The sequence below is a fragment of the Nelumbo lutea genome, chromosome 6 (assembly GCF_056320005.1).
Source record: "Nelumbo lutea isolate HS-2025 chromosome 6, American lotus-T2T, whole genome shotgun sequence".
Taxonomy (NCBI): Eukaryota; Viridiplantae; Streptophyta; class Magnoliopsida; order Proteales; family Nelumbonaceae; genus Nelumbo; species Nelumbo lutea.
The window spans coordinates 14155344-14168372 of NC_142689.1; the positions used below are offsets into that span (position 1 = coordinate 14155344).

A 13029-nucleotide genomic window follows, 5' to 3' on the forward strand; every position below is an offset into this window, starting at 1 on the left:
AAAAAAGATATGATATCGGAAAAAAAATTAACCAATGAATTGAAATCATAAATGTGATAACGAATCTTATTTATCAAAATTTATGGGTGGACTTTGATGGTCAAAACTCTTTCCATATTGTATCTTTCCCGTATCATAGATTTTCCCTAAACCCTAAGCTTAAGAGTAGAAGACCAAGCTACATTTCTGTAGCATAAGGCTTTGCATCATCAGGGCACAAATTCCGTCAAACACTTTAAGAAAGCTCCCAATTGGATGGTTAATATTTTCTGAAAATGGTGTAGTATTTAGCTATGTGGTTTGATGGCAGTGACAACCCAACGACCTAACGGTCAAGATTGATGAGGGCTGTCCTTACAAGCAAAGCTTCCTGTATGGGTTAGCAGCAGATCTAGGGATATGGGGTTCGTACGTGCATTGAGTGTTGACTGGTTCAGAGGATTTCAAAATTTAATCGGATGATGATGTTGGACAAGCCAAACACTAGCTAGTTTATTTTCATCAATTAATTTCTTTCCTCTTAAATGCGTAGAAATTTCCACGCAGTGATTACTGCTGAGGACCCCCTCTATACATCTCCTTTCACTCGCAAATCTTAGGCTTCTATTGCACTTCGGCCTAACCTTCTTCTTCTTCTTCTTAAAGGAAACCACCTAGCCATGGAGGGTCTGCCACCAGGCTATCGTTTCTACCCAACAGAGGAAGAGCTGATTACGTTCTATCTTTATAACAAGCTTGAAGGAAAGAGAGAGGATTTGGAGCGCGTCATACCAGTCGTGGACATTTACAAGCTCGATCCATGGCAACTCCCAAGTTAGAATCTTCACTTCCTGTTCCTCTTTTCACCTGCTTTTCCTTAAAAATGGTACTTGAAAATTGAAATAATCTTCTAGCTAGACTTCAGCATTTTCAGGTTATTCTGACTTGAATTGCCTCCATCTCTTTTCCTCATTTCTTCTTTTTTCTTCGGCCCCTCCCCTCAAATCAGAGCTTCATCATCAGCTCTTCACCTTTTCTTTTTCTTGGGTTTCAGAGCTTGCAGGAGCATTGTGCCTTGGAGATCCAGAGCAGTGGTTTTTCTTCATTCCTAGACAAGATCGAGAAGCCCGTGGAGGGAGACCAACTCGAACAACGAGTTCTGGATACTGGAAAGCCACCGGCTCTCCTGGTTACGTCTACTCTTCCAATTATCAGGTTATCGGCGTCAAGAAAACCATGGTTTTCTACAGAGGCAAAGCACCTTCTGGAAGCAAAACCAAATGGAAGATGAACGAGTACAGAGCCATCCATGGAGAAGCTACCTCATCCAACAGTGCAACTCCAGTGGTAAGAATTCAATACTCTCTCTCTCTCTCTCTCTCTTGAAGATTACAAATTAAAAGAGTTGTATACGTCGCCAGGGTCCTGTTGCAGTAAATTAAGTACTACATCTAGTTCAAAAGGTTTCTGAATTGAATATGGTTCAACTTTTGTAGTTAAGGAACGAATTCAGTCTGTGCCGAGTTTACGTGAAATCAGGTTGCTTGAGATCTTTCGATCGACGTCCTTTGGAAGGTACGACAAGCAACAACCAGATGCAGCAATCTCATGCGGATAGGGAGACAACATCCCATCAGACACCTCCAAATGTGGAGAAAAACAGCTCCCATGAGATCTTGCCCTCAGGCGACCATGCTCATACCTCCATACTCGGAGAAGCTATAAACTGGGTGATGTTTGACGGTTCCACCCATCTGTGGGAATGGGATCAATTGTTCTTGGACTTGGGAAAATGAAAAAGAAAAAGGTCTGTATCCTTAGAAGTGAAATTGACAGACTACTGGAGTTAGTTATATTGGCAGAAATATGTAGGCCTTATTGGCCTTATTAGCTAAACAATTTAGCAGCGTCTATAAGAAAGAAAAGAGGGTGTTTTTATATTATTTATATAAGTTTTTATTTTATCTGGTGGAAGGGGAAATGGAATTAAATTGCAAGAAATTTAGATTCTTGTGTATGTAGCCAACATTGAATGAATTTTTGTTCTAGAATTTTCATAACGTGAACATATATAGTTTAACTCATTTTCAATCAAATTAATTTTAAAATCACTTTTGAAAAGCTAGTCTCAGCACATAATACAAATTCCAAATTTAATTTCAAGAAAGCCTAGATAGCTAGGGGTGTTCTCCGATGTGAATTTGCTGTTCTTGTTGCATAAATTTTAAAAAGAAATCAAAACCACCTAGTTTAAAAAGATATTGGTTCTATAAACAAAAATACAGGAAATATGTTCTTAGTTTTCTGTGTTTCTTTGTCAAAATTAAAACCAAAAAAGCGTTTAGAAACCACGTGTTTTTATTTTTTAAAAACCGCCAATATATTTTCTCCAATAGGAATTTTTTTTTCTTGTTTCGAGATCCAAATATAAATCAAACAAACCATGAATCTGGTTTGAAAATAATCTAGTTTTTAAAATAAAAACATAGAAAACATCTTCTTGGTTATATATGTATTTTTCTTTTGTTTTCAAAACTAAAACAAAAAACATGTTCTTGAATTTGTGGTTAAAGAACAAATTTTCATTTGGTTATCAATACCATGTTCCCTGAATAATATCAATTGATCTCTGCTACTAGAAATTAAGTTTGTTTTTGTTTAAAAACCATCATTGATGGTTTTTGTTTATGTTTAAAACCAACATTTTACCAACTTTTCATGTTCCTGGGAGCTGCTTGTATTGTTTTGAGGGTTAAGCTACTCGCCGCCCCCTCCCTCTTACTTTTTGACCTTGACAATTCAATAAAGTTTTTTTTTTTAAAAAAAGCACAATTTTTTTCCTGAAATAAGACAACTTGTTTACGCTTCTCAAAATAAAACCTCAGTTAAAGAAAAAGTTTTTTATTTTTTGGAAATGTGATAATTTGAAAAACAAAGGAAAACAAAAATTCTTGTTGTACAAGTCCCCCTAATTAATAGTGACTCTTCAATTTAATTTGATTTAGAATTGTCTATAGATGCTTATCTTTAGTTGCTTGCTGTTAGTTTGTCATAACACTTAAAAGTTGGTGGTTTGCTAGTCGGGTTCTTTTATTGAAGAGTATATATGAATGATCTAGGAAGCTACCATGGAAAATCAGTTTGGATCTCAAATAGGGTCCTACAGTTCCTGTCCACATATCCTTATCCAAAGCTACCATGGAAAATCAGTTTGATGGCTTTTCTATAAAAATAGAAGTTCATAGAGCTTATCTTGAGTGGAGGAGCAAAAACAATACAGATTCAGATATCATCAATTAGATGAATGGTCTGGATTAGCCACAGGGTTATTTCACAATGTATCAAAAAAAAAAAAAAAACAAATGTTTGGGTTCATCTTGGGAGGCTCCCTATTTGACCCAATTAGGGAACCTTTCACAAACCAATGTCCCACACGTTCCCATCCCTTTCTACCATCAACACAATATTTATTCATGATGCAAATCCCCATTTAGATTCAATATTAGTATTTTAGAAGTAAATCGAGATTCATCGTGGGGAAGCAAACCTAACTTTTAGGCTACATATGTTTGGTTTGAAGGAAAAGGTAGGCAAAGCTGAGATCCAATCAGCCCCCCACAAAGTCCCACAGTACATTTCCGCCATGTATTGGGAATATTTTCCGATAATGTATGACATTATTATTTCTAGTATTATCATCGGGAGATGTTCCCAATACACGGTGGAGATGTGCTGCAGGACGTTGTGGGGGGCTGATTTGAACTCGGGAAACCTATGCAAAGTTTGTAAAGGTTTTCCTACCTTTTCCTTCAAACCAATCGTAACCTTAAATGATCAAACCCTCAAACATGTATACTCGTAATGAAAACGTTATAGTTGCAAAAATAACAGTAGGAGAGATGGAATTTTACATTACAGATTCTCCATATAATCAAATACAGTATAGTTATTTTGGTTAGAAAATTGGTTTTGTTTTTAGAGAATCAAAACCTAACTCCATTTGAAAACAACTTTTCTCTCTCTCTCATGGGAAGAAAGAACGTCCAAAGGATAATAAGAATATGGATTTGGGTTCAGTAACTCTATAGACATACTAGTTCTAATGATACAATTAGAATGAAAAATTAATATTTTATCAATAAATAGCTCATATGATCTAAGAAAATATTGAGAAACCAACATGGTTTCACAGTAAATAAATAAGATTCTCTAATATCTATTAATTAGTAATTAAAAAAATCAATGTATAATTAGATATTAGAATCTAACATTTTTTGTTCCTAACTATTTACATAAAATGCCATATTAGCCTTGATTTTCCTAAAAATTGATAACATAAACTTATAAAAAAAGGTTTGAAGGGACAACCCATATCTTTCACCCATACTTTCCTACTTCCAAAACCTACAAATTGAACTACTATTTGACTTCCATATTTAAACACAAAGATATATAGGATTTGACTTTTGATTTTATCCATAGGAGCTAAGACAAATTATTCACTATTCAGACCGAATGCCTTCATATTACCATCATATAGCATTTGGGTTCGGGATACCGAAAAAACTTATGCAACCAGTATCATAAAAGTGGTAATCAATCAGATGATATTCGTTGAAATTCATGAAAGTATTTCGATTGATCAAAACTCTTTCGATATCATACCTTTTTACATATAGATTTACCCTTAAGTTCTGCAAAACAATTGTTTTCTCCTTCTACATATAAAACATTGCAATTCCATGCATTCTAATTATAATAAGAAATAATGCCATAAAAAACCACCATAGGACCACAACTATTCCTTTCGAAAGATGTATAAAGCAAGATAAACTCTAACAATGTTCACATTTGGTTTATTTTATGGTGGCCTTAATTGAAAATATTCTTTTTGTCATCTCCATTTGTTGGCTAACACTATAAATAGTTCTGATGGAGCGCGATCCGGCCGGTCTTAGCTGTCCGCGGCCTTGCTTCCGAACAGGGTAGCAGGGAACCTGAAACGGAGGAAAAGAGGAAGCTCCGGGGGGAACCCGGTGTAGAGGCTCCGAAGCTCAAGTTAGAATCCTTCAAAAGCAAGGTAATACCAGATAGCGCAAAGTTTGCATACCTCTGTTGTCGGGGGGCAGGGGGCTCTTATAATCACTTCGTGCCTAACCGTCTATCTAACTGGAGATGGCGGTGTCAGTGGCGGTGGCAGGTGGCCGTTTAGAGTGCTGCCGCCAAACGTCAGATCCCAAGTGAGTCAGGCGCGACGCCCTCGGGCACGAACTTCCTTAGTGTCAGGCATGGTACGACTTGTTTGGTTTTGGTGCCAGGTGATGCGAAGTGCTGAGCGAGGCGGTCTTGAGCTCGGAGGTATCTATAGGGCAGGTCAGTTCGGCGAGGTGTATCCCGAGCTGTTACAAAGTGGGTCAGTTCGGCGAAATGTATCCCGAGCTGTTACAAGGTGGGTCAGTTCGGCGAAGTGTATCCCGAGCTGTTACAAGGTGGGTCAGTTCGGCGAAGTGTATCCCGAGCTGTTACAAGGTGGGTCAGTTCGATGAGGTGTATCCCGAGCTGTTACAAGGTGGGTTAGTTCGGCGAGGTGTATCCCGAGCTGTTACAAAGTGGGTCAGTTCGGCGAGGTGTATCCCGACCTGTTACAAGGTGGGTCAGTTCGGCGATGTGTATCCCGAGCTGTTACAAGGTGGGTCAGTTTGGCGAAGTGTATCCCGAGCTGTTACAAAGAGGGTCAGTTCGGCGAAGTGTATCCCGAGCTGTTACAAAGGGTGAGTTCGGGCCCCCGGTAGGGAGTTCAGTCCGCTCGTGTCCCCTTGTTCCCGCCTAGGCTTGGCCCCTTTTGCCGAGCTCTTGTTTCTGCCACGTGTCACGTAATAGAGAGGTCGGGCCAAATCTTCCTTCATCAATTGCCCTCCACTCCTTGCGCCGGGGGTCTTGCCATGGTGCGAGGAGTTTCGCGAGGTAGTAGATGGATTTGTCCTGTCCTTCGAACCTTCACTGTGCGAGTTGCTTTTGCTAGGGTTCTTTCAGTTTTCGAGAAGGCTGGAAACGTGCTTACTCAAGAACGCTGGTGGTTGTGACAGCGCACGTTTTAAATTTCAAACCAATTCGCGCCGATGGGACGTGACAGCGGGTCATTTCAAAAAGGCGCGCCACTGCTGTACGTGCGCGGGCGACTGTCAGGGAGACGTGTGGCGCGTCAATTTCCGAAAGACGCGTGTCGAAGTGACGTCGGTTTCAAAAAGACGTGCGCTGACGTTTCGCTTTTTTCGGAAAGACGTGCGCCAATCACATCTCGACCTTAAGGGTTGTGCGGTCAGTAAGAACGTGGGCCGTCGGATCGTCTTCGGTCTGCACGGTCGATTCTTGGTTACTGTAGCTATAAATAGTGGGGGACCCCGGTCGATTTGTCACTTCTGCGGTTTGTCTACTGAGTTTGCGTCCAACCTTTCAGCTCGCGTCCAAGTCTTTTCCAACTCGCGTCAAGGCTGGTTATACAGTCTTCACGGTTCTTTGGCTTGTTCTTCAAACTTTTCGGTGAATACTTTCCTGAATCCATCTTTTCCTCAATGTCTAGCTTTGATAGCTCAGACGATTCTTCGAGTAGGGCTGACGTAGGTTCCACCAACCAAGCCGTGTCCCCCGACTGCCTCAGTGATCCTGAGGTGGAGCTTGAGGACTATGAACCAGTAGGCCGAGTCGCTTCGGGCAGTTTGGCGTCTACCTCCCGCCGAGGTCGGATGCTAGACAGGTTTGGTCCTTCGACCATGACGCCTGAGGGGCTTCAATCCATACTTCTGTCTTACAATCTTCCTGGGGGTACACATATTTTATTCCTTCGGGTAGCTTTCCTTGGGAACACGGTCCTGACGAGATCGTGATTTTTCGAGAGCAGCTCACTGCGGGGTTGCGACTTCCTTTCCATCCCCTTCTCGTCGAAGTCATAAACCACTTCGGTGTCACCATTGACCAGCTTCTCCTCTATCTTGATGCTCAAGAGACAGGCGGGTTCTCTTCCTAGGGGGAGACGGGCGTATTACCTTTCTCCTCGCCAGGGTTTTAAGCTTCTGCACGATCTTCCTAATAAGGTCCCGGCATGGAAGCGGGACTACTTCGGCGTGCGAAGTGCACAAGGATGGCCCTTTCAGACCAGGTGGGGTGAGGCCACTCCCGATTTAGGCGTGACTCTCGATAAAGAGACGGTGAAGGGCCTCCGGCAATGGGCACGACAAGGTTTAAAGTGCCACCACTACTTAACGGAGGCCAAGCTTATTGCAGCCGGCCTGAGTTCGGGTAGGTTTCTAGCTATGCGGTTTTCTTGCTTGCTCTGTTCTTTTCATTTTTTCTGATGTCGAACTCGTTTCTGCAGGTGTCATGGACGCGGAGAGAACTCGTGGGGGGCGTTTGTTCCAAAGTATGAAGAGGAGGAAGCAGGTCGCCAAGCGAACTTGTACTGAGCTGCCCCTGGATGAGGAGCCCCAAGTTCCAGACCATACGCCGGAGGATCTGCCCAGGGAGCCCGAAGTGACTCCACCGGTGCACGAAACTGTCGGGGCGCCTTACGCTGAGACCACTCATACGGGCGCTCTTGCATACTCAAGTGCTCCTGCTCACTCCGGGTCTGCTCATACGCAGGATGGGCCCTCAGGCTCGGGAGCTCAAGGGGAGTTTAGGAGCGTGTTGACGCCGAACTACGCTCTTCAGAAGAGTAGGGACACTACTTTCCCTGAGGAGGTCGTGGCGTGGACCGATCTTCCCTTGAATCAGGTTGCTTGCCGCACCGTAACACATGCCATGGTGGTAAGTTAGATTCCGTCTTCCTTTTTTATTCTATTGCTTCTGCTGTTATTTGCTCACTTGTTTCTTTTGGTAGGTGAATTCTTCAATTCATGCCTTGGCGGCCCAAGTGGAGTGGAGCTCTCGACAGGCGCCAGCTACTGAGGCCACCGCTCATGCTGCTGAATAGCTTTCCGTGCTGTAGAGGCAAATACCCGGGTTGCTGAGACGGTTGCTTACGCTGCTGAAGAGGCTGCTCGCGTCGTGATGGCCAGGTAGGCGAGGTCTCAGCGTGACGCCGAGGCCATGGGGGTAGTTGTCAAGCATATGGCGGACTTGAAGTTGGATTTGCAGCATCAAGTCAAATATCTTCAAGAGGACATCAGGGAGAGAACACAGATTTTTTCCCAAGGCATTGAAGACGCCAAGAAGAAGGTAGTTGAAGACTATATTGCCTCTTCACGTTTTGACGATTTGATGGTGGATTCTTACAGGAGGGGGTTCAAGTTGAGCCGGTGGATGATCTGAAATATGTACCCCGACCTCGATGTAAGTGCCATATCCACTTCGCGTATAACTCAGGAGATGGCCAATGCTGCCGATGGCGAACTGGACTCTGAAGGAGAGGCAGGGCCTTCGGGTGTTGTTGAAGTGCCTTCCGATGGCGAAGAAGTGGCTCCGGGCATGTAATTTTTTTTTTGTAGTCCTTTTTGATGGCCAATGTACTGTTTCTTGAAATGGAATATATATGTCTTTTTCCCCGTGTTCTTCTTCCCCGAACTGATTCTTTGTCTGCCACTTTGTCCGGGTTATTAAATTTCCGCGATCTGTTCTGCCGCGAACTGGTTTTTTGCCGAGCAGATAATATGCTCTTCTTTGCTTGTCTACGCCGAAGTTCCTCTTGGCTTGCATCGTGGCACATAGGACCTGATTTCGTCCACTTCGCTTGGTGGTTTATAGGTAGTATCGCCTTAAGTTCACGATGTTCCACGCTCGAGGTACTCGTTTGCCTTCCAAGGTTTCGATTTAGTGTGCCCCTCCCCCCGAGCGCTCTTTTTACTTTATAGGGCCCTTCCCAATTAGGTCCAAGCTTGCCCACGCCGGGTTCGGGCACCATAATCTTACGAAGGACCAGGTCGCCGACTTGGAAGCTTCGTTGCTTTACTCTGCTATTGTAGTAGTGAGCTACCTGCTGCTGGTATGCCGCTGTTCGGATGTGCGCGAGGTCCCTTACCTCGTCCAGTAGGTCAAGGTTGGTACGTAACTCGTCTCCGTTCGTCCGATCGTCGTATGTTTCTAATCGCAATGTTGGTATTTCGATTTCCGCCGGGATCACTGCTTCAGTGCCGTAGGTGAGGTTGAAGGGGGTTTCTCCCGTGGCTGTTTTTTCGGTAGTTCGGTGAGCCCATAAGACACTTGGTAGCTCTTCGGCCCACAATACCTTAGCTCGATTCAGACGTGCTTTCAGTCCGCGCAGGATGGCTCTATTCATTACTTTCGTCTGATTGTTTGCCTGCGGCTGCGCGACTGACGTGAAATTTTGCCGAATCCCCGTGTTCTGGCACCACTCTTGGAACTTGATATCCTCGAACTGTTTGCCGTTGTCAGAGATTAGTACCCGAGGTAACCCGAACCGACATACTATGTTCTTCCAAGAGAAGTTCTGTATGTTTCGAGCCGTAATAGTTGCCAGAGGTTCAGCTTCTATCCACTTCGTAAAATAATCTACTGCAACAACTAGGAATTTTCTTCCACCTGTTGCTGGTGGGAATGGCCCCAGGAGGTCGATGCCCCATTGTGCAAAGGGCCACGGGCTGGCGAGGTATTTGAGGTCGGAGGCAGGTTGATGGTGGATATTGGCGTGCTTCTGACACTTATCGCATTTTCTAACGAGCTCGACAGCTTCTGCCTTCATCGTTGGCCAATAGTATCCTTGTCGAAGTGCTTTTTGGGCGAGTGCTCTGCCCCCCAAGTGTCCGCCGCACAGGCCTTCATGAGTGTCGTGGAGTACGAACTCGGCTTTGGCAGGTCGCAGGCAACGCGAGTAGGGGAGCGTGTACGACCGTCGGTATAATCGTTCGTCTATTATGACGTATTTGGCTGCCTGGCGCTGCACCCTCTTGGCCGCATTGCTTTCTGTAGGGAGGGTTCCGTCTATCAAGAAGCTCGCGAGTGGGTCGATCCATCTCGGCTCTGCGTCCAAGACGGGAGCGACCTCCTCTGTCCCCCCGAGAATACTAGGCCGAGGTAAGTCCTCTATGTACACAGTTCTCATATTGTTGTGACTTGTACTAGCTAACCGGGAGAGGGCGTCAACCTCAGTGTTTTCTGACCTCGGGATTTGCCTGATGATGTGTGACTGGAAGTTGAGCAGGGCTTCTTTTACTTTGGCCAAATATGCGATCATGGAGAGATCGCGTGCTTCGTACTCGCCGGTAACTTGGTTCACCACGAGCTGAGAATCGCTGCAGATGACCAAGTGTTTTGCCTTTACCTTTCGCGCTAGGTCCAGCCCGACGATCAGTGCTTCGTACTCTGCCTCATTGTTGGATGCCGTGAACTCAAAGCGTAGTGCGTATTCTAATTTTGTGCCGCCCGGGCCGCACAAGACTATTCCAGCTCCGCTGCCTTGCCGGTTCGAGGAACCATCCACATAAAGGATCCAGGGCTCCTCATCCCAGTTCGCGCTTTGCCTGACCAGGAGAGATGCCACACTGGCTGCTACTTCACAGGGTTCGGACTCTATGGCCTCGGGATCTCCGGGTCCGCCCGAACTGGGGGCCTCGGGCTCGACCTGTGGGGCTTCGTGGCTGAAAGTGCACTCGGCGATAAAATCTGCCAAAGCTTGGGCCTTAATAGCGGTTCTCGGTTTGTACTGGAGGTCGTACTCGCTGAGTTCGATGGCCCATTTCGTCAGTCAACCGAAAACCTCGGGTTTGAGTAAAACTTATCTAAGAGGTTTGTCAGTCAGGACGATGACGGTGTGAGCCTAGAAGTATGGGCGGAGTTTCCGAGCTGCTATTACAAGGGCGTATGCTAGTTTTTCTATCTCTGGGTACCTTGCCTTTGCTCCCTGCAAAATTTTACTAACATAATAGATGGGTCGCTGGACCCGGTCTGTTTCTTTTATTAGTACCGAACTGACCACCTCGTCGCTTGCCGAGAGGTATAGTTCTAAGACCTCGCCCACTTCGGGCCGGGCTAAGGTTGGCACACTAGCGAGGTAACCTTTTAGTTCGTCGAACGCGAGCTGGCAGTCCTGGGTCCATTCGAACCCTTTGCCTTTGATTGCCTTGAAGAAGGGTAGGCAGCGGTCTGCTGATTTGGACAAGAAGCGGCTTAGAGCGGCTATGCGGCCGTTTAGCCTCTGAACCTCTTTTACTTTCCGAGGTGGTCTCATATCTTGAATGGCTTTTATTTTGTCCGGGTTGGCCTCAATACCGCGCTGATTGACAATGTACCCTAGGAACTTGCCCGAGGTGACGCCGAAGACACATTTGTTGGGGTTCAACCTCATGGTAAACTGACGCAGGATTTGGAAAACAGAATCTAAGTCTTGTATTAATTCTTGTGGAAACTGAGTTTTGACGACCATGTCGTCTACATAGCACTCTATCTTCGTACCAATCAGGGGCTGAAATAGCCTATTTACAAGTCTTTGGAAAGTCGCCCTGACATTTTTTAGTCCGAAGGGCATGACCTTGTAGCAATATAGGCCGAACTAGGCAGTCAATTCTGGGGAGGGGGAAGCAATCTTTTGGGCAAGCTCAGTTCAGGTCGGTATAGTCAACGCACATGTGCCACTTGCCGCTTGCCTTTTTTACCAACACCGGGTTGGCCACCCAGCTCGGGTAATGGACTTCCCTTATGAAGTTTGCTGCGAGGAGCTTCTCGACCTCCTCATCGACCGCTCTCCAGCGTTCTGAGGCTAAGTTGCGTTTCTTCTGTCTAACGGGTCTGACTACAGGGTCAATATTAAGTTTGTGAGTTATCAGTCTGGGGCTAATGCCGGGCATGTCGGTCGTGGACTAGACAAAAATATCTAAATTTTGAAGTAAAAAACTCACCAGTTCGGTTCGTAGGGGATCATCGATGGAAGCTCCGATGCTTAGTGTGCGAGTTGGGTCCGTTGCTGATGTCGGGATTGCGACAGTTTCCTCCGTGGGCGAAGCTCGTTCCTCACCTTGCTTCGCAGGCCGCTCCAGTTCGATGTTGTCGGTCGCCTTGGTTTTTCCCTTCAGGGCGGCAACATAACACTTGCGGGACTCGAGCTGGTCGCCCCGCACTACCCCTACACTGAAGTTCGTAGGGAACTTCATGGCCAAATAGTAGGTGGAGACCGCCGCCTGTAGGATATGCGTGATCGGCCGCCCTATTAAGGCATTGTATGGGGAGGGGGTTGCGACTACCAGGAAATCATGGTTGAGTCTGACTGCACAAGGCCATGTGCCGACTTCCACAGGGACGATTACTTTTCCGAGGGGCCTGACTTCCTCTCCGTTGAAACCCACCAGGGGAGTGTTTGCGGGTTTCAGCTCGCTCCTCTGTAACTACAGCTGATCAAATGCTGATTTGAAGAGGATGTCCGCTGAGCTGCCCGAATCTACGAGTACGCGCCTGACCTCGAAGTCGTTGATCCTTAGTTTAATGACAAGCGCGTCATCATGGGGGTAGTGGACCCCTCGCGCGTCGTCTTCCGTGAAGAAGATTGGTTCTTCGGTCTTTGGTATCTTTGGGGGGTTCCGTTCTTCGAGGGCCGCTTCGCGAACTAAAGTCCGGGCTGCTGCCGAGGTACACCCCGCTACCACCGAACCTCCCACTATTACATGGATGGTTCCCCGAACTGGCCTCTCTTCCAGAGGCTGCTTCTGCAACGGTTCGGCAGGTCTGTTGCTAGACTCGGGGCATCCTTTTCGTGCTCCCCTTGCCGACCTCCCTTATTGTTATTATTGTTGTGCTGTACAAAGTTTCTCAAGTATCCGCGACGGATGAGCCCCTCTATCTTGTCCCGGAGGTTATTACACTGTTCGGTGCTATGACCATGGTCTCTATGGAAACTACAATACAAATTCTTATTTCTCTTGTTTGGATTTTCCTTTAGGCGAGGTGGCCACTTAACGTACGGGGTGTCTTTGATCGTCATTAAGATCTCCGTCCGCCTCATGTTTAACGGCGTGTAGTCCGTCTGAACTGCTAGGGGGGCCCAGAACGACTGGTTCGGCTTCGACTCCTGAGTCGGGTTTTTTCTATTCACCGGGTTGGAGAGCTCGC

General features: G+C 45.9%; 1 protein-coding gene across 1 annotated transcript; it reads left to right on the forward strand.

Annotated features, from left to right (window-relative positions):
• The first annotated feature begins 485 nt into the window (after positions 1–485).
• LOC148847497 (NAC domain-containing protein 90-like) lies at positions 486–1984 on the forward strand. The gene is made up of 3 exons (XM_088951709.1): positions 486–813; positions 1034–1326; positions 1476–1984. Exons 1-3 carry the CDS (start codon positions 660–662, stop codon positions 1773–1775), a joined length of 747 nt encoding a protein of 248 aa, XP_088807835.1. The 5' UTR covers positions 486–659; the 3' UTR covers positions 1776–1984.
• The last annotated feature ends 11045 nt before the right edge of the window (positions 1985–13029 follow it).

Excerpts from the sequence above, each read along its gene's own strand:
- LOC148847497 (XM_088951709.1), top strand. The coding sequence starts at position 660 with ATGGAGGGTCTGCCACCAGGCTATCGTTTCTACCCAACAGAGGAAGAG. Across the intron at positions 814-1,033 it reads CGATCCATGGCAACTCCCAA|AGCTTGCAGGAGCATTGTGC; the intron begins GTTAGAATCTTC and ends CTTGGGTTTCAG. Across the intron at positions 1,327-1,475 it reads CCAACAGTGCAACTCCAGTG|TTAAGGAACGAATTCAGTCT; the intron begins GTAAGAATTCAA and ends CAACTTTTGTAG.